General features: G+C 34.8%; 1 protein-coding gene and 1 long non-coding RNA gene across 5 annotated transcripts in view; one reads left to right on the forward strand and one right to left on the reverse strand.

Moving 5' to 3' along the window:
- The window catches only part of COL11A1 (collagen type XI alpha 1 chain), a 214,931-nt gene extending 209,323 nt beyond the window's left edge, over positions 1 to 5,608 (reverse strand). For all 3 annotated transcript variants that reach the window (XR_012130262.1, XM_036996455.2, XM_036996454.2), the window contains exon 1: positions 5,162 to 5,608. Coding sequence is in view for 2 of the 3 variants with exons in the window: in XM_036996455.2 (XP_036852350.2) it covers positions 5,162 to 5,267 (106 nt within the window). In the remaining variant the exon portion in view is untranslated. The remainder of the gene's footprint in view (positions 1 to 5,161) is intronic.
- The window catches only part of LOC140848932 (uncharacterized), a 53,363-nt gene continuing 36,600 nt past the window's right edge, over positions 5,215 to 21,977 (forward strand). For both annotated transcript variants that reach the window (XR_012130263.1, XR_012130264.1), the window contains exons 1-2: positions 5,215 to 5,342; positions 6,281 to 6,359. This is a non-coding gene — a long non-coding RNA (uncharacterized lncRNA). The remainder of the gene's footprint in view (positions 5,343 to 6,280; positions 6,360 to 21,977) is intronic.

A 21,977-nucleotide genomic window follows, 5' to 3' on the forward strand; every position in this document is an offset into this window, starting at 1 on the left:
GATATAAAATGATGACTCAGTATTTATAAAGCTCTATGCTTATAAAAATTGTTAAGAGTTAATCATGAGTATAAATATTAGCTTCCACAGTATCTTCTTTAGGACCCTAAAAACATGTACTGCTTTTCCCTAAAGACAGGAAAACACTTAATTTGGTAGAAATACTAGCTCTACCATAGTTGTTGCCAGCACAAGAAATATCATGGTAGCCCATTAAAAGTGCATACTTCTCTATAGATTAACTGTCCATTTACTCCTGAGGTAAAAGGTGTTTCAGATGCTTTGACAATCCAAAAGAGAAAATTTAATTAGAATTTCTACTACTAAGTGTTCTATTTTTTTTCAAAGTTGACCACTTGTTTAGAAAAAGATTATCTACTAAGTAAACTACCCATACCAACTAATAATCAATTCATTACCTGACTTATGAATAAAAGCCATATAATTATACACATATATGTATGTATGTGAATAAAATGTGTATCATCCAATCTAAAATCAGGAAAATCATAGGAAATTAACATTGTTTGCCCTATCTGAAATAAATATATAATATTATTAAAGTTTTAAAAATTCAAAGTGGTGTCTGGTCCTCCATTAACAACTTCAGAGAGGGTACAAAAATCTTTCCAGTAACAAATACTTTAAAAATCAAAAATTATAAACTATTATGTTTTCTACCCTGATACAAATAAATCTTATAGAATTACATATTTAGGCATACTAACAATGCAAATGATAAAAAATTATCTTTCTCTAAACTTTGGAAATTGAGGAATTTTTAAATGCATTCTTCAGCTCTATTACCTACCTGATTTTCCTTAAATCACTTTCACTTACTTCATCTTCTCACTAAACTGCAGCACATACATTTAAGAAATATTTGTCATTCCATAGTCAGAATACTATTAAAGATAGTTATCAGTAGTGCAGATCTCCACCCTACTCATTTAGAGAAACCTTAATAATTTAAGAATTTTTTTTTTGCTTTTATGGGGAAGAGTATTCATTCAGCAAGCAACTTTTCTGTGCCTTAGCTTCTTTATTAGTGAAGTGAGAAGGTAATATAGAGAAGAAATTTCTATAATTTTCCATGTCCAGCATTCACTTAAATATCTAAACACCTTTTTTTCTTCCTTTGGAAAAATCAGCTTTTAATTAAACAGACACTCACAATGAGGCTTGATTTGAGTCTATTCATTATCATTAAATAGGTAGCACTCCAATAAATTATCAGAATGAGGAGAATTTGTCTCAGAAAATAAGTAAATTTTTAGAAAAAAAAAGGTGACTAGTTAAATTTTTCTTTGTCACAAGTCCTATCCACAAATCTGAGAAAGAGTTTATGTTTGACTTGCTATATTTTATGGATAGCTCAATTTGATTAATGTGCTCCTCAACTAAGGCAAATACAGAAAGTAACAAAATTAATTCAATACATTATAAGCAATCATACTATCTAGATTTATAATTGACCATTTTACAACTTCATAATTTTGTTTAAAACTATGAGAATATTTCTTAAAGAGTAATTTTTATAAAGCAGATGTCCAGTTCAGTATTATGAAGTAAATTCTCACTTTAACATATTAATAAGCTTACTTGCAAAACTAACACAATTTTGTGACAGTGTCTATAAATAACTGAATAGATATATGTGCCACCTAAACTGAGACTTTCTGCATAAAACGTGCAGGAAGATGCTTCTCATAAAATGCCTATTTTTTTATTGTTTCTCTATTAAAGATTTTGTAAGCTTTTATTTAAAAAAACAAATAAAAAAATAATATTAATAATCCCAGCAGACACTGCCTCTATTATCAGAAATATATTTGATCTTCTGATTTCTGACTAAGTAACCACAGGGGCAAACTTGAACTCTTTGTAAAGTTGGATTAGCACATACTCTGAAAGCCAGCACCATTTCACCTGCTGATCCTGGGCACTCAAAACAACACTCCAGCAGAACTCACTACCAATTGCTGACAAGCTTTGAAAGTTCCTCATACAATTAATCAACTTTTTGCAAGACACAGTATTGGCTTAAACAGCAAAGACTGAATACCATTTAAATTAGTAAAAAATGATTTAGTTAAATATCAGTTTTATTTTAATTATAGCTTAAATTAGTTTTAAAGCTCTTACATCAACACACAATGTAGTCACTATAGATTCCAGGTAAATCTGAAGTTCTGTGTATAATAAATGGTGGATGAAATGGAAAAGAAATCCACAAATCCCTAAGACAAAACATTTATGTTAACCATAGGTAAATACATGAAACATAAAATTGAAGTCAATGCAAATTTTTATATTATAATAGTAAACTTACTATTTTATAAGTTAAAATAAATACTAAATACTTTGAACAGGCATGTTAACGATTACCAAGTCATAGAGTTTGGATTTGCAAAATAAAACAATATGACTTGTGTGAGATCATAAATTTTCTTTTAATCTATTCACTCCAAGAACTTTACTCTGTAAGTTTATGCTTCAGGATACTAACTGCATTTTCTTTAGAGTCTAACTTATTATGAACCCAGAACTTTTTAAGGCTTTAATGTTTTTAATCCAAGAAATACAAATTTTGGATGAAAATGGGCTTTTTAAAAATATCTTTTGATTCAGCAACAAGATCACACCAGTGGAATTGATAAATAATAGCATTATGTCAGTATATAATACCTTTACCTAGAAACTGGAATAAAATCCTACTCATTGTTACTTCAGATGTAGTTCTAAAGGCTAGCTTAAGAAGTAAATGCTGGATTTATTTTTCCCTTATGTGATGATTCAGGGCAGTGTTTTTTTTAAGATTAATAAAGTATTATTTCCTTTTTGAAGTTTATTAAGCAGCAAGAATGCCTTCAAGAGTAGGTTTAAGTAAATATGTAGCTTTCACACGAATAAGCTCCTAGCAAGTTGGTGGCAAGAATACCAAATGTTAGAATATGAGTAGCCAAACACTCATACAACTTCCAAGACATTTCACCAAAAAATGAAAAAACATAAACAGCATATAATCCCTAAACTTGGCTATTTCTCACATTACTGGCTTTTATAATAAGGAATGTTCTTTTCCTACCACTTATTTGATGTGACACTGAGATGTTTAAGTGTTTCAGGTATGTGACTAGATTGAAAAGAGAAAATTATGCATTAGTTTAGAAACAGTTTCTCACATTACTGGCTTTTATAATAAGGAATGTTCTTTTCCTACCACTTATTTGATGTGACACTGAGATGTTTAAGTGTTTCAGGTATGTGACTAGATTGAAAAGAGAAAATTATGCATTAGTTTAGAAACTTGATCTTTCTGATATCCTTAGAAAGGCCCAATGTGGAAAAGAAACATAAATATCTTCAGGGAAATAATCAATGAAGGCCTATAATTGTGTCTCTTGAGTTTATAATTCACCTGTCTTCATCAAAAAAAGTCTTAGTTTCTGTATTTCCAAATAAATAGCTGCCCTTATGGCACTGCTGTCTACTTGTGTGTGTGACAAGTTAAAAAAGAGATAGTACATTACTTAATCCAGTGTCATTTTCCAGCATCACTGTAGTTAGAAGGATTTTCAGAGGCACCATTTAAGGCAGATGCTTGAATCCCATATAATAAAACCAGCAGAGGGCAGAACTGCTGACATAACTGACTAACCCAGCTGGTGACCAAGTACCAAAGGTAAAGTGCTAACTTTTGATGGATTCCACTTTCAAAAACTCTATTTATCCTTGAAAAATTAAAATGAGTGAATCAACATAATCAGAATAACTTATTTCAAAATTCAGATTAGTCGCAATGAGGCTCTGACTGTATTCACAAGGAAAAGTGGCACTGAGGAAGAACCCAGCCAACTGCCTGATACTCTGGGAGGTGAACGCCACTAGGCGCAGGGAAGCAATACAGACCTGGTTTCGCAGAGTTCGGCCTCCGGGAGCGCCAACTCCCACCAGGGAGAACTCAGATCTTGGCATCTACCAGGGCCAGACTCAGGTTTCTGCTAAAGTTTGCGCCTTTGGGGGTTAACAATTTCTTTCTCTCTCAGGCAGTTCTCGCCACCCTCCCTCCTACGCCCCACTTCTCTGTGCACTCCTGACAACGCTTGCTTTTCTACTCTAAGCTATTAAGTTCCCTGAAGTCCAAACGCGTTTGCCCGCCAGCCGAGTCCACAGTCCCTAACGGACTGCCGCAGCCAGAGGCCTTTGCGGGAAAGGGCGGAGGAAAAAGAGGGTGGCGGCGGAGGGAGGAGAGAAGTCGCTCTCCCTCCCCGGGTACTGACAGGGCTGCAGTCTTCCCAGCAGGTCTGGTCATTGAATATTTGGCGGTGCCACGTCGGAACTTTTCCTTACCTCTCTCCTCCCACCCGTTCCACGCCCCCTCCCCTTCCTCCCAGGGCCCGTTTTCCCTCCCCTCCCCCGTTTGATGGGCGACTTATCAACCTGCAAGAGAAGTGCACGTCCAACCTGCAAGAAGAAGGGAGGGGTCACAGTGGGGGTGGGGGGACTGCAGTTCAGGGAAAGGCGTTCTCCCTGTCTTCAACCGTTCATTGTAATCTGTCAACTTTTTCTCACTTAAAATCTATTCAAAACGCCACACACACACAGTGTTCTCAGTCTTCTAGATTCATCCCCTGCTTTCTCTTATATCCCTAAAAGTAAGAGATACTTTGTCACTTTGTTCCACACAAAGAACTTTATCAAGGTTCATTTAAACCTCACTATATTTTCTCCTCAGCTCACCCTTAAAAAGATATTTCCATTAGACTGAAGAAACCAGAAGATGCGTTCAAAGGGCAGCTTGAGGATTATTCTTAAAAGCTTTGTACAACTGCCTTTGAGCCCAGGGTAATATTTTTCCTCTTTTCAAAGACGCTGGAAAGTGGTGAAGGGCATTTCGGCAGCTCTGTGCCTGACAGATCCTTTTCCCTGCTACCTCTTCTCCCATTACTGTCCCGCCTACATTCATCTCTCCCTTCAGTCTTCACGTCCAACCTGGTCGCAGCTACAGTCTGGATTTTATTTAAGAGAACTGTGGGGGGTTTTTTTGTTTGTTTGTTTGTTTTTGCGGGGGTCATGAAGGATAAAGAGGGGGAGGGACACAGAAATGAGAAAGACCGACGGCAATCCCACACCTCCCCAAACCCACGTTTTCTCTTACCTCCTCTGACCTCTCTAGCCTGGAAGAGGAAAGTCAATGCGAGGGTTGTTACGGTGAAATCCCAGAGCCACCGTTTCGTTTTCCACCTAGAGGACCACAGCTCCATCTCCGAGCCCCGCACTCACAACCGTGAACTCAACCCACGAAATTGCGGCGGCAGACCGACTTCGTCCCTCCCAAGGTATCGTCGGGGATGTTTGCTACACAGCCATTGGGGAGGGCGAGTGGGAAAAAGTCAAAGGGCTTTTTCTTTCAAGTGTGATGGTTTGCTTCCTTCCTGCGTCTCGCCCCCTCCTCTCCCTCTCGGTTGGCCCCGCCGGCCGGGACCCTCCGATCCGTCCTCTGCGGGTTTATCCTTCAGACTGAGAGCAGATGAGGGGCTTCAACCTAAAACCTGGGCGGACTGCGCGCCCCTAAAGGCTGCAGGCAGGCAGTGGGCCGGACGCTCGGCTCCGGGCAGCCCCCTCCCCCGCCCACTCGGCTCCCGCGCCCCCCGCACCCCGGCGAAACTGACAAGCCGGCCGAGGGTCGGGCCCAATCACACTCCTCTCGGGCAGCCCCGAGCCCGCCCCCCTCTCCCTCGGCCCCGGAATCCCGACTCCCGGCAAGCCCAGCCCACCACCCCACTTCTCTCCTCCCTCGTCTCCTACCCAAACCCCCGAGAAAAAAAGTGGGAGGGCGTTACGCGGGACGCGTGCTTGGCTACAGCACTTTGGGAATGAAAGGAATTGCAGGAGAGTCCCGGAGCCCACAGTTTTCAAGGAGCTTCTGTATTCAATGAAAACAGCTACTTGTCTACTCGCACCCGCCTGTTAGCTTCTCGTTCGTCGGCGGGGGAGGGGAGGGGAGGGCCCAGGGTCTGATCCGCACCGCTGGAGCTCTGGGCTGGCAGCCCTAACCGTATTCTTGTGCAAAAATCTGCTTCTTAGAGCAGACGTGGAACCAGCAGATTCAATGCTCTGCCTACTCCGAAAGTATTTTTATTCCTTTTTTAAACTGAGAATTAGAAGACAGGGATGAAGGTGGGATGAAGGATCAAGAGGTCAAAACCCCATGATCTTCTAAGGAAGCTGCCCTTGGAGATCTGAAACTGACAGCTTTCTTTCTTAAATGTTTCAGTTCTGCACTAGCTGCATTCAGAGGCTCCTTTCTTTGAGGCAGGAGAAGAAAGAAATGTATAGGAGCTGACATTAAGGGGGTGAGTAATTTAATTTTCCAGTTGATTCTGACCTGATCCCGGATGAGGGGGCAGAAGGGGAGGAAAAAACGAAGAGGGAAGCACCCCAGCGGAGATCTCCACGCGCCTAGGCCCACAACCCCTCTACAGGGCCTCAGGAGCTAAAACGCCGTCACTCACAGTGAAAATAAGGAGAAAAGGCAGGTCTCTAAATTCCTTATACTTACCCTTTACAAAGTAATTCACTTATACCTGGAGTATGGATTTTCTGGCCACTTTTTTCCCACATTTACATTATTCCCTCCTGTTGCCTCCTTTGTTCATTAATATTTACTAAGATGTTTCTCTCAAAAAGTATCTGGATCAGAGACCAACAAGGAGCCAGCACACACTCAGTAGAGGTGTGTTGAGTGAATGAATGAATGCATTTTCCTATTGACAAAGACTGGAAGCTTTGGCCAGGACGCATGCTGAGTATTTCAGACATTTCCGTGCTTACGGGTTCTCAAGTAAGTTTATGAAGCACATATGTCCATTAATCTTTAGGAATCCACTTTTCTGTTAGTTATCAAAATATACCTCATGACCCATCAGATTAATCAGATAGTCTATTTATGTGGCTTAAAAAATGAAAGGTGTTCAGAAACTAAACTGAGGTCCAAGATGGAATTATTTAACAACATATATGTGGCATATAAAATGAGAAAAGCAACTAAAAAATACCCTAAACATGACTGTTACTCTGTGTGACAAAACCATTCCCATGGCAAGACATTTATTTACCTCTTAAACAACAGGTTATAAAAAAAAACCTTATATTAGTAATGCTATGGGCAGAATGTTTGTGATGCCTTATATCAGCTGCAAAGAAATCACCAACTAGCTTTTCAGATTCCAACCTCAAGTTGTTAATTTAATACAGTAATTAAATACAATGTGTTTGAACATAGAATACAAAATTACCTAACAGTGGGAATATAAGTCAGTTTACCATCTTTATTATCCTTCATCTTCTCAAAATGAAAAATTTGTGTGTATTTTCAGTTTCTATCCTTATGAAACCTGATTTTTCTGTCCCTTCTTTGTATATTTTTTAAACTAATCTTATAGGTCTTCTCTTAAATATAAAATAATGAAATCAATACAAAGTTTAGAAATACTTATTTGTGAAGCTGCCAGAATCCTAAATCAACTCGGTAGCTAGAGAGTTAGAGGGCTTGCAGCAACATGCAGAAATGGTATTCCAAATTGTTTCTCAATAGCTCTCCTGATCTACTGAGAATTCCATTGGCTGATACTGTTCTAGAAGGGGAGAAATTACATAGTCAGCCTAGTAAACCCTGCCTTCTGGTCATATCTCAGGCCTTCTCATTGTGGCTGAAAGGGTCTTTTCAGGTAAAGTGTCTTGGGTGAATAGGGTTATTACTACCTTTGCTCTCTGTACTCTGTGGTCTGAATTCTCTGGCCATGGCCCAGCTAGGCATAAACTGGGTCTGAATTAATACCTCTGGAAGGAAATACAGTAGATTACTAGTAAGGAATAATTATGTCCAACACCTCTACCCTGTAGTAGCTGCCACATCTAGAGCTTCAAAGGAATCTACCCAGAGATTTACAGATGAATTCAGTACAATAAAGGGTAACACTAAACAACAAAGAGAGTAGAAAGAAGCTAGAAGACTCCCACCTGACTGTCTTCAGCTTTGCATGGGGTAACTTCCTAGGCCACCTTTGAGCCAGTCCTTGCTGTTTATACATAGATTCAAAATGTAATAGATATGATAGTTTTCCTGATCTAGGTCTTTAATTTGGACACAATTAGCTATATGACATTTCCTATTCTGTCACATTAAAAAACAATATTTAAAGGTATTTGTTCAGCTTTGCAGAATTCATTCTGATTGAAAGACTTTTAAAAACAAAATGGATGCAGTTTAAAGAAAATGATAGTCACTTTCTTTGCAATGATATTTTAAGTTGACCATTTGTCCTTATTGGCTTCTCAGAAAAACAGATCATTCAATAACTCATTGGGAGATAAGATTAGGAGAACTGAAATGTCCTCGACAATCATCAGAGTTCATGGAAAACATTGTGAAAAGCTCATAGATCTTTCTCCTTTAATATCTTCACAAGCCTCTAAGAATCAGGGATACAGATTCAGAACTAATGTTTTAAATATTGAGACCCCAATAACCAAATTTGGACTGAAGAAATCTTGTCCATCATTGAATGCCCAAGCACAAATAGTAATAGTAGTGGAGGTAAAGACAATTCTATAAAAGACATAAAATACTAGAGGTAGCATCAGGAGAAAGAAGAAATAGATTAAGTAGCAAGATTTTAGAAAAGATGTATCATCTTTTAATTTTTTTGGCATTCATTCCTCTTATACTAATGTTTTATCCTTCCTCTATCTGTTTCTATTTCTATGTAAATATATTTTCTCCAATCACTTTACTAAAACTAAAATTGCATCAAACTAGAGTTCTCAAATGAGAAATTATTACAACAGTAGGAAACTCTTGCATACATCAGAGATATTTTAAATGTTTAAAAGAAAATTGCTGTCAAATGCAATCCCTCGCTTACTGTGCCTAATGGTCAGTCTTTCTTGCCCTTTTCTGAACTTAGGTAAATTATTTTAAGACAGAAGTGACTAAGCAGTTTGACATTTAGTTTACAGTGTTTCTAATGCATGAGTGGTTAAAAATTAGTCTATGTTTAAAAATGGAGTGAGTCCCTTTTACCTCACAGATGGGCCATTGTATTGTAGAAAGTGGAGGTGGGGAGGGGACAGAGAAGTTTATTTCCATAGTCTAGTCTAGCTTTCAAGCACCTCACAGTGATGACTGGGTATTTCTTGGCAATTTCACTGTGAAATAACTTAGGGAACTTCAGATGAATCCAAATTTAGCCCAGTTTCCATGATAAAATAGAATCTTCAGATGAAAAGTTTGGTTAGTTAGAGTGTTGAAGGAGCCCACTCAGAGGTGACAGAACCATCCTGTTGAAAAGAACCTAAAGGAAAATCAAATCTTAATAAACCCCAAAGAAGCAAGGATGCTAGGTAGCCTTGTTCATTCACACACATGTTTCTTAAGAATACCCTTTAGTTAGCTATACACTCAGGAAGCTATGACAATTATTTTTTATATTGCCCAAAGGTAGAAAATAGTAGAGAACAGAATGACTCAGGATAAAAACTTAGATATTTTTTGGGCCTTTGTCAAGGTATTTTTACTCTCTGTATCTTCTTTCTTCTTAATTGAATGGATTTGGTATTTACTAAGCTTCCATATACCAGCAAAAATATAAGATTTTTTACAAAGTAGTATAGGACATCAACCTCTCTATCAAGAGAAGTAGAAGATGGGATTTTAAACATTTTAGTGACCCACATGTCATGGCCAAACCAAGTCCCACACCAATAATTTATCCCAATGATGTTTCACTGGTGTTTCCAACATATGGTGCCCCAACTATCACTGTAGTAGTAATTATCTTAATTCACACTGACTGTTCCCTAAAAAAGTAAGGTTGCTGAAGGTAAGAATTTTAGCTTCTTTGAAGGGATTATTTACTCAAAAATTTACTCACAGCAATTTTACAAATACTATTTTAAATTAATTTTGGTGGTAAAATAAGAATAAGCAAGTAGTTTTCCTTTGAAACATAACTTCATAATATAAATGGTAAAAGACAATGAGATGACCAAATATATCACTACACTTTCTAAATAATTAAATCCTCTTTTCTACTTCTGCCATGTCTTCACAGATTGATCTATCCCAATGGCATTTGTCAGTATTTTTGACTTAACATGAATATTATTTCCAGACAACCATATGTAATCTGTTTTGTGCCTCTACCATTTGTACCAATTCTTTTAGTTCTGAAACCAAATGCATGAGCTTTAGAAATCTGAAGACTCACTTACACAAAACAGATTTCTGAATTATATGCAATATTTTTGTTATTTTTATATGACAGTGTTCCACATTCTCTTGATGCCACAACAAATGCCAAATACAAGATTTAAAGCTGGTAAATATGGTTAAGTATCAAAATGGATCTGATTTTTAAAACATCTGTGATGAATAACTCCAACTTAATTTGTTTTGCAGAGTCTCGGTGTTTAAAAACCCTACCAATGTTATGTTTTCTGTTTTCTGCCAATACTGGTATGGTCAAATTATTGCACATTCAAATGCTGGACAAACAATAAATCCTATTTCAAGTTTTTACATCTAATCTGTAAAGAATGGAAAATCACATATGCATTTTAATGGTTGCAAAATAGGCAATATTTAATATGAAGGTATCCTTTTGACAGCAAATACCTTTGTCACTATAATGAAAACTTATTTATTTGAAATACTTAATGGGTTTTTTAGTAGTTTTCATAACATCTTCATGAGCTAAGAATATGGCAGTTTTAATGGTTTTAAGGATGACGTTAGGGACATTCAAAGTTCAAACTAGTAATACAGAAACAGATTAGTAAAAACATTTTGTTTTCTCACCTGTTCTCTTTACTAATTCTTTCCTTATAAGTAATGAGTTTTGATACATATTTTTTGTATTTTATAGTAGGCATATTATTTACTTATAGATTAACTATTAAAATGAATGAGATCCCAGTACTACAGACCATAAAATAAGGAAAAGTTAGTGACCATATGTATAGCCATAAAAAAATCTATTAATCTAATTTAAAAATTACATATTTGAGTATAACTCTAAGAAATAGAAAAATCCTGTTTTTAAAGATAAATGAAGATAGTTGTTTTTACCCCGATGCTAACCTAGGATTTTAAAATCATTTTATAACTATCTATGCTTTTGCAAAGAGAATAAAACACTACTGACATTAGCTTCAAGTCATTTTCTACTTTCAAAGAAGGAAAAAAAAAGACATTCAATATGTTAAAGAGAAGAAATAGAATCATAATTGCATCAGCATTTTATAAATGCATGGGATATCTTGAAAGTTATAATTACTAAATGAGAACTTCTAATTTAACTTAAAAACTTGGTAGTAGAAGATGTATCAAGCCTTAGATAAATAGTTCCTTCTAGACTATAAATTCCTTGAGAGCAAAAACCTTCATTCTACCTTCAATGTCTTGGTTTCCTCTTCTTATTAAGCTCCATATGTTTTTGCTGATGCTTATTTTAATTGTGCACTTTAGTTCTGCTTTAAAATACAAAAGAGCTTGTTTAAGTGATTTTGTCCTTTGTTTTAAAGCATTGGAACTTTATATATGAGTCACTATAATCCTGAGTCCCCAGCTGGGACCAGCCCCTCAGGATGCTACTGGCAATACCAGGGGGTTCTTAAAACCTGGAAGGAAGACTGAACACTGACACCACTCATGAAACTAGATTTTTGAGATGTGGACAAGCAAGACCAAGTTTGACATATTTCATGATACGCAGTTCATTGGAATATTTAATTAAATCAGCGCTAAAAACTTATGAAGGATTGGTTCTGCTGATTCAGGTCCCATTAAATTCAGATCTCATTACCATCTCATGATGATAAGGATCCTGAATGGATTGTATCTAACCTCACATGACCTTTGACATTGACAACCAACCAACACTACTTCCTGTAGTCCCTACTGTCTTTTCTTGTTATTATACCAAGTAATTCTGAAGCAGGATGGCTGGGTAAGTTTTGATGAATGGCTAAGAATGGAAGGAATTAACATAAGGATTTCAAATCATTGGGTTACAAATAAATTTTGTATTTCATATATAAACACATTCATATTATGCTGCAGATATATAACAGCAAAAGTAGTGTCATGAGTTACCCTCAAAAATATCATATGCATAAATAGTGAGTTTATAAATATTTGACTGGGACATTGGCCTAAATCCTAAAACATTGCTCATATTCCAGCACAGAAAGGAAAGTCTATTAATTAGTCAATTAATTGCTTAGGAAATCAGGCACCTTACTTTGGAATCAAATTGTTATTTCTTACAGAAAGTGATTTTTTTTGGCAAAATCTACATTCTTTAGTACTGTCTTAAATAGATCTTTATTTGAGGTGATAACTTAAAATTTTATACTGTAATGATCAGAACTGTTTGGAATACACACACCTTTCTAGCTCATAAATAACTAAATGAAATGTAAACATGATCTAGAGATTTGGTGATGGATATTATAGTGTTCTGAACAAATATATGGTGGCTTATTTAGTCTCTGAGTACAGAACAGAAAAGATACTTGTTGCTATTTAGTAAAAACCTGGTTATATCTTCACCACCCCAGTCTTTCTCAATATTCCTGCGGAATATTCATAAGGAATGCTATCAAGCTTTATATTCTCATAGTTTGTGGACACTTTTGGGTCCCTTTACATTCTGAATCTATTACTAACACATTTTCCTGAATCTTGTATCCCTTAAGATTGTGAGAATTTTGTAATGTGAGCATCTTGTATTCCTCAAGATTGTGAGAATTTTATTCCTCACAATCTGAAAGGCTAGCACAAGGATAAAAGGTTGAGTGTTTTTGCAAGAAGAGCAATGAGGATGGGAGAAATTACATATTTTAAGGGAGAATGCCAGGGCACTAGTAGTAGAAATAGATTAGAGGACAACACATGGAAATAGGAGAAAAGAGACTGTTAGCAGTCTTTATAAATGACAAGTGTCTAAGAAAGGGAGAGTTGTCTAAGCAAGCATTTGAAGAAGTGCTGCTCTGCATTGCATTTTCTTACATATCCCAGTCCCCCGCTTCATGATAATGTAAGCACTTGGCTGCAACATCCAATCTCATCTCATCTCATCTCATCTCATCCCATCTCATCTCATCTCATCTCATCTCATCTCATCTCATCTCATCTCATCTCATCTCATCTCATCTTCTATTGCTCTTGGACTGGGGTTTACACTGATGGCTCCCCTGGTTTTGATTCCAACTGAATTATACCACTTGAGTCTCCAGTTTGCAGAAGGCAAATAAGGGGACTTTTCAGCCTCTATAACCATGCAAGCCAATTCCTTACAATAAATCTCCTTTATATAGGATATATGTCATATACACATTATATATATATATATATATATAATATACAAATATATATATATACACACATATATATGTATTTAGTACTTTTGATTTAGTTTTAGTTTTGGACTACTCAACTGCTCTGGAAGCTCTTTTAGAAAGATATTGTGTATTCTCTTTCTCCATACTATCCTGAAACTATTTTAAAACTATTTTTCTAAAAAGACTTAACTATAAGCAATGTTTGTTAAATGAGAAAAATAAATTCAAGAACATGTGTAGAGAAATCAATATTTATATAACAAATCTTAGAATCATTATTCCTCCATATACAAGTAAATTATAATGGCAGTAGAATCCAGAGAAAATTTTGCTACATTGACAAATTTGGTACAAACTGACTTTTGACTCTCTAAAGTGACATTTTAGGAATGATACACAGCTATCTGGTATAGACGTGCCAATATATGTCTTTCTATCACTACATAAAAGAAGTAGTAATAAGCCAAATTTAGGGTCAAGGACACTTTATTTGCAAATATAAGAAGCTATGTGCATGTAACTTCAAATAGGACAGGAATAATCTGTTTTGGTTTCATTGATAGGGAATTACGATAATTTTCTTTCCAAATAATAATTTTGAAAGAAAAAATATTATCTTAGTCTGTTTGGGCTATTAAAACAAAACTACCAAAGACAGGGTGGCTTATAAACAAGAGAAACTTACTTCTCAGTTCTGATAGCTAAGAAGTCTGAGATCAAGGTGCCAGCGGATTCTGTGTCTGGTGAGGACCCACTTCCGGGTCCACAGATTGTTGTCTTTTAACTGTAAGCTCATATGGCAGAAGGGGGAAGGGAACTCTCTGGAGTTTATATTAATAGGGCAGTAATCCCATTCCAGAAGGCTCTAGCCTCATGATCTAATCAAGCCCCACCTCCAAATATCATCACATTAGGAATTAGGTTTCAATATATGAATTTTGGGAAGACACAACATTCAGTCTATATATAGCAAATGTCTTTCACGGAATCAATCAGATAGCAAAATAAACTAGTTACCTCTTGGGTCTTATGTAAAGAATCCCACAAAATGTGTTTAGAGCAAATCACTTGAAATCTGTATTCTCTCTTTTTTAATGGTGACCCTCACTGATGAAAAGCCTAAATTATTTAAATTATCAAGCTGTGGTAAATTAACTCTCTATAATTAGAAGAGAAAATTTCTTTGTGTTCTAACCTAGCCAGAGGAAACAACCAAATGAACCTTAGTAATTAGGGCACAATGAAAGACAGGCTGAATGTGAAGAATGGGCACGATTCCAGTATCTGGTAGGTATTAGACGTGGGAGGTAGACAGAGAACATTATGAGGACAAGCCTGAAATAAAACTTTTAAGAATTATATCACAAGAGGTGGGGTCAGGTGACAGGTTTAAAATACAAGTCTAGCTCAAATTGTGTCGGGAATTGAATGTAAGTCTCTATTTAACATTACATCTTAGTAGTGGAGAGCGTTCACAAATTCCAGTCTCAGGGAAACTCGTACATGACCATTTAAGCAACTATCACAAAACCACAGGGAAAGGGATTAAGCCAGGAATAAAAGTAAAAAAAAAAATTGAGCTACAAGTCCTACAGTCTAACCACTAGCACCACTCCCTTTCTACAGTACATTTAGTGTGAAATAGTTTTTTGGTTTCTTTTCATGCTTGTAGTCAACTGAAGTAGGGTGGAAAAAATTAAAAACAGGCTATGCACTAAAAATGCATTTTTTTCCTTTCATTTAAGGGCCTTGAACTTTCAAAAAATAATAATTTAAGAAATTTTATGGAAATTAGAAACTCAAAATGTAGTTTTCTACTATTTTAGTATTTGTCTTCTATTTTTTTATACTGTAGCTCTAAAAATATAAATGTAGAAAAATTTCATCTGTACATGAAATTAGACTAGTTTTCATCTCTTTGAGAAATAGCATCTTTTAGACAGGGAATGTTACTAAGGGGCCTGTTTTCTTCAGGTTCTTTGGCCAGACAAACTTTGACAAGGAAAGATTATCAAAAAGATGAAATTAACTTATATTTTAAGTGTATCAGACTATTAATTTGTATCATATTTTTTTGTTTTTTCAAGGGTAAAGGTAAATTAGCAATTTTGCAAGCAGAGAATTCAGAGGTAAAGGCAGTTTGGTGTCTAGAGACTCAGTAATTCGTGAAAGAGCCTCTTTTTTCCCCTTTCATTTCCTGTTTTTGAACTCCTTCCACTAGTACCTTTCAAGCAAAGAGTGGTACTGTGCTTGAGCACAAATGGCTAAAAGTGACATTAGTTTTGTTTTTATTTATTTACTTCTTGTTTGTTTGGGCAGGCTGCCTGCAGACAGTGGGACTCGGCGAGCTTCACTGCCTGGCAGATGTGCAAACTTTAATTTTTTCTGACAGAGATGATAGCTTTAATGACGCTGATTTAAATTAGGTGGGAGATTTGACTCCTGGAATTCTAATTGAAAATATTTGTCTGATGCAATTCTAAACATTCAAAGTAAAATTCTCTTTGGTCATAAATTTATCACATTTTGAATCCTTGGGTGGTAAACAGGTTGATTAAATGTATTTTTAAAAATTTCAACAAAATGGCAACACACCAGCAGAATTCGTTTTGGTGTTCATAATTGCTATGACAGTTAAAATGCTCTTCACTGCATACTGTTTCTTTTATTCTTAAAATGTGTATCATGTTCCTTTAAGTATGCTTCTGTTAATACTAAATAGGATTAAGAGTTTTGTCAATAGCAAATTGTAATGAACTTACTCTTCTGGAAAATAATGAAGTATCTTCAAACTAAATATTTTTATCCAAAAGGAATTTAGTATAGAAGAGAAAAATATTTGATTAAAGAATAAAGGGTATGGAATTTAAGTTTAACTAACATAAATAGTAATATTCAGTACATCCTGAATCTGAAAAGGGTCATTCTAGGGTATGGCCCTGGATTTCCCAGAGTTCATGCTTTGAGTCATTTACTTTGGTGCTTCAAACCCCACATTCTTTTCTTCACCTCAGACCAGCTGAGCTTTCAAACCTTTGAATTCCTCTTTCATAATTTCGGGTCTTCACAGTCCTTTGAAATGCATATTTTCCAGAAATAGAGTATTAGTCACAAAGAAAGGAGTCAGTTTGGTTTCATGATCAGATTTTTTTCCCCCATATTTAGGTTGTCCCATAATAACTGATCTTTGAAGCAACAGAGCTGGATTTCTAGACCCACTTCGTTCTGGGTGGAATTTTCCATGTCCTTTCACCTGCTTGAATTCTATAATTTTTGGTAACAACTTCTACAATGTTAATTTTAAATGTTATCCATTCATAACAATACATTTAATTTTCAAGATGAAGTCCTTTTTCCATTGAAATTTATAATTTTATAGTATTTCCCTCTCTGGGTTATTTTGAAAAGGATTTTCTGAAAATAGTAAAATTAATTTGCCAAGCAGGATGTCAGAAAGTGTGAATTCATTGATTGCGAACACTTTGTTTTCCCACTCTTTTTATCTCTAGGAAGAATTCAGTGAGGATAGTAAGTCTGCAATGAGAATATACTGAATGCATGAATGAATAAATTTTTTTAATTTTCTATTTTTTAAAATTAACATTTTTGACAGTTTGACTTTGACCATCACTGTGCTTGTAGCTATTGGAAACAAAAGAATTTACATTTTCACAGACCTTTAAATTTCCACAAAACATCAACATACCAACAAAATTCACTGTGGTGTTGAAAAGAACCATGCTATTTTTAAATGTTCTTCATTTCATGTTGTTTCAAAGAATATCAGACCTGAAAAGAATATTGAAGATTTAAAAAATTCAGTTAACTTATTTTATACATAAGGGGCTAAAGATTGTTTGGCTAATGGTATTGCCTGAATTGACTTATATAACAACATACATTGGTAAACTTGGTTTAGAATCCAAGGGTCTTTAAAACCATGTTAGTGTACACGAGATTATTGCCTGTGTTTTCTTCTAAGAGTGTATAGCCAAGATATGAGGGAACCAAAGTGTCCATCAATAGATAAATGGATAAAGAAGAGGTGGTACATATATATAATGGAACATTATCTAGCCATAAAAAAGAAAGAAATCCTGCCACTTGTGAAAACATGAATGGACCTAGAGGGTGTTACGCTAAGTGAAATAAGCCAGACAGAGAAAGACAAATGCCATATGATTTCACTTATCAGTGGAATCTAAAAACAAAACAGAACAAAATAGCAGTAGACTTGGAGACACTGAGAAGTGACTGGTGGTTACCAGGGGGGAGGGGTAGGAGTATGTGGATAGGGTGGGTGAAGGGGATAAAGAGGCCAACAACCCCAAACATAATATAAGTTGGTCATGGGGATGGAAGTATAGCATGGAGAATATAGTTAGTGGTTCTGTAACATCTTTCTACATTGACAGGTAGTAACTGCACTAGTTGGGATGAGGATTTAAAAATGTGAGTAACCATTGAATCACTGTGTTGTATACTTGAAACCAATGTAATACTGTATATTAACTATACCTCAATAAATTAAAAAATTATGTTAGTGTACCATCTACACTAGGAAAAATTCTTCCCTTTGGTAAAATTTAGCAAAGTAGCATGAAAATATCTCTGACACATACATACAGATGTACTTTTTAAAAAATACTTACATTCATTTTATTTAAACCATATTTTCCTACTTGAATGTATGAGAACAAGTACTTTAAAGAAATTTACTTTTAGTCAAATCATATTTTCTCCATGTCTGTAAATCAGTGTTTTTCAACCTTTTAAGTTCAAGACACGTTTGAACTTGCCAAAGCAAATATGAGAGCAAGGGTACCTTTATTCCTTAGTCCCATTAAAAGATGATCATGATATTGGCAGCTCCAGCTACACATGTATTGTGCATCATGAGAACATACTATGTCTCTTCCTACCTAGTTTACAGCTGTTTTGCATTCCCCCATCAAATATTAGCAAAAGAGATGAGAGAAATCCATAATGTCACTGTACACAGGTTAATTTAAGATTTTTTAAATGTACTTAGGAATACTGACATCAGTTACTGACCTAGAGATGTATTCTTACCAAAAGGAAAAAGATGCCCTCAGATTGAATCAGAATTCTTTCATGTGTATTTTGTTAGTCCCTCATTTAAGCTGCAACTTGTATGTTCTTCCACAAGCAGTTAATAAAAGTTGTTATGACTAGTTTGTTCTCTTTTTTTTTTTTATATTATAGACCTTTGGAGATATATACTGGTCTTTTTTTATTATACTTGAATCTTTGTTTAATTGAGATGATTTGATAATCCAAAGTCCTCAAATCTTCCAGTAATGATCTTACATTTAAATTTCGAAAATAAGGGCTACCATCTTGCTTTCACAAGCAATGGAAAGGTGATACCTCTCTCCAGTACCTTTGGAATGAAAAAGGTGTAATGTAAATGAGACACTTTGGTTATCCAGTTAGCCCAGGCTCATCCACTTTACTGAAGTTTCCTATATTTTCATCATTAAAAAAGTCCTGTCACTTTTTCCTCCTATCTTATTGTCCAACACCAGATACTCCATGATTGCCCGCTATGATCAGCAATTTTATGTGGATAATTGGGTTTTTCAAATCAAAGTTAAGTATGTAGATATTACTTTTGAAGTTCTTGAACCATTTCCTACCTGCCCTTATATTCCTGACACTTTCACACTTCCTTCTCCTTTCAGATGTCAGCCCAGCACTCTTCTGTACCCAAAAGATAGCCAAGGAAGACCTAATACCTAATCTTTGTGGGTTTATTAAGTAGACCAACTTAACTCACTGTTTTACCTTCTTTGATCTAAATTATGTCCAGGGGCCTTGGCTTTCAAAACTAAAATTGATCTTTATTGTTTTTTCTTAAGAAAGAAACAACTTTATCAACAAAATCATAAACTTATTAAGGAAAAATTTCCTTATTAGATTATAAATATGGTTTGTTGAATGGTGGGTAGAAAGTTATGGTGACTTTATAATACTCAGCAACTACTAATTTAAAAAATGGCAAAAATTGAGAGTACATTGAAAGAACCTGTAGTCCATTAATTTGCATTCTTTCCATACTATGATTCTTTCCATACTATGTCTAAATGTATTTGTTAACCTACACTTAATGATTCGCAGCAGAATTTCATATCCTTTTTATATATTCTAGAGCATCACAAATTTTATGTAGAATTTCCTCTAGATTGAAATATCTTGTTTTGTCTGTAGTTTGTGAAAATGGAGAATAATTAGTAACCAATATTGATAAAATTGTTCCGTAAGCCACTTGATCCTTCAGAAGTTTGTATTTTATTGAGCAGATTAGACCAAGTGGGTTTCTGTTAACTTTTTTTTCACATACAAACTAAATACTTATCATTTAACCAATTACTTTCTTGTCTGCTATACAGGATATTCACCTAGCTTATCAGTTGTGTTTAATATGATCAGCTGAAATTTATATGTATCATTATCTATAGATGGAAATTTAGTAATGATACTGTATAGGTTTATCAACATTATTAAGAAAGCGTTAAATGTAACAGATATCCTACTTATGTAATAAAGCTAGAATTACTCAAGACTAGAAAATGTTTCTTTTTGTTACTGATATATTGCAAGTTCTAGAATGGTGCCTACTACACAGTAGGCACTTAACTTATTTGTGGAATAAATGAATGAATAAAATTTCAGAAATAAAAGTAAATGGGTAAGGAACAAAAATAAATGAATGATAAAACATGATATAAACCCTCAAATACAGCTACTTAAAAAAGAGTTGTCTGAAAATCATGTTATTAAAGTGTTTATAATTCTGAAGAACTACCATATCTACTGAGAGTTATATAATGATCACTTCTTATCATGCCTGGAATTTAGTAATTTTATATTGTTTAGGTTATGTGAAGTTCTTGTAATTATGGGGTATTTATTCTAGTGGGGAGACATGAACATAAGTATACATATACATATTACATATATACTAAATTAATGATTATAGATATATACTGAGCTATTATGTTTGAATGCAAATATGAATGTATGGAAAACATAAGTGATATTGGAGTCTACAACAGCAAGACAGTCTCTCCTGTACCAAAGATTTTTTCTACTATAAAAGTCTCTGGAGGAACTTGTCAAGTATTTGGAATTACAGTACTTAGCTATTCCAGTGGAAAAGTCATTTTCATTTCTAAGAAATGCAGTGTAAATTGTTCTTTTGCATTTGCTACAGTATTTAATATTATCATACCTAAGGACATTCTGTAAACAGATTCAAAAACACATGCTTTTGCTGAAATAATCCAGAATGTAAAAGTTGTACTGAGAAAGCTGAATCATCTGTATAATTTCTAAACATTAATCTGGTGTGAAAAAAATCTTATATTTTAGATATGTATTTTTCAGGATAAGAAATCTTTATGATTATTATTTCTCCATGTAGAGTTTTTTTTTATGCTTGTCTAATATGTGTATAGGAATAATACCATTTTTACTCTGAGCATGTAAGCTGAATATATCCTCTCCATATGAAGGATTTCTTTTAAGGATTAATTACTCCTTTCTGTTTTTGAATTATGCAGAATTTCACTATGGAAACACATACAGATGAAATATGTATGGAATAATGAAACATAATAATGTGAAAAGTGATCTTGTAAATATAAAATTATAACTAAATGTCAAAAATTTTGCTTATAAGACTTTCAATTGATATTATCAACTTAAATAAAATTTCCATTCTCCTTAACATCAGTGTTCATCTGATGTGAATTACCTCATTAAATATTTCCTGGAAGACTTTTCTCTATCCAATTAAAGTTCTCCCCTCTCAACTGTCTATATTTCTTATAGAAACTTAACTTGATTATAATATTTGTAGATACATTGTAGCAAATATCTGTTTACTCCATAGGGTGAAACTTTCTCCAAGTTTGCAGTGTCTGCATTTCACAATTGCAACTCCAAGAAATCACTCTGACAATTGTTAAAGTTGTCTCTGCTCCAGAGAAATAGACTTGGGATCAAATATTATTCTGCACACCAGAAACATCCCCAAATTTGTGAGAAAATATCAATAACTGACAATTCAATTAGAGCACATTTATTTGGGATATAAAGCCCTCAGAGAAAATGTATTAGTTTCCCTGTGTAATTTAAATTTATCTTCATTGAATTCTTTATTAGAATATTTCATTTGCTTTTTTGATTTCTTAGTTTTATTTTTAACTAGACAATCTAGACTTGTTTAAAATTGTTTAAACATTTCTAGCCAAGGTAATAATACACCAAACCCTCTATCAGAATCCAACCAGTAAAACAGAACTATTTTAAGCATTTTAAAAAAATCAAGATAATGTAATTCAAGAAATTGACTACATGAAGTATAGACAATCAGTGGAGCTAAATCACTATCCCAGAGATGGGCAGTCAATTGGGGTGCCAGTTCCTAGGGTGGGGGGACATAGAGGAAAAGTGGCATGAAGTCATTACCCAGAGGGCCAGAATTACTCTGTCCCAATCATCCCACCCCACAGGGATGTAGATAGGACCACAGGAGAAAT

This window comes from Manis javanica, chromosome 4 (assembly GCF_040802235.1).
Source record: "Manis javanica isolate MJ-LG chromosome 4, MJ_LKY, whole genome shotgun sequence".
Taxonomy (NCBI): Eukaryota; Metazoa; Chordata; class Mammalia; order Pholidota; family Manidae; genus Manis; species Manis javanica.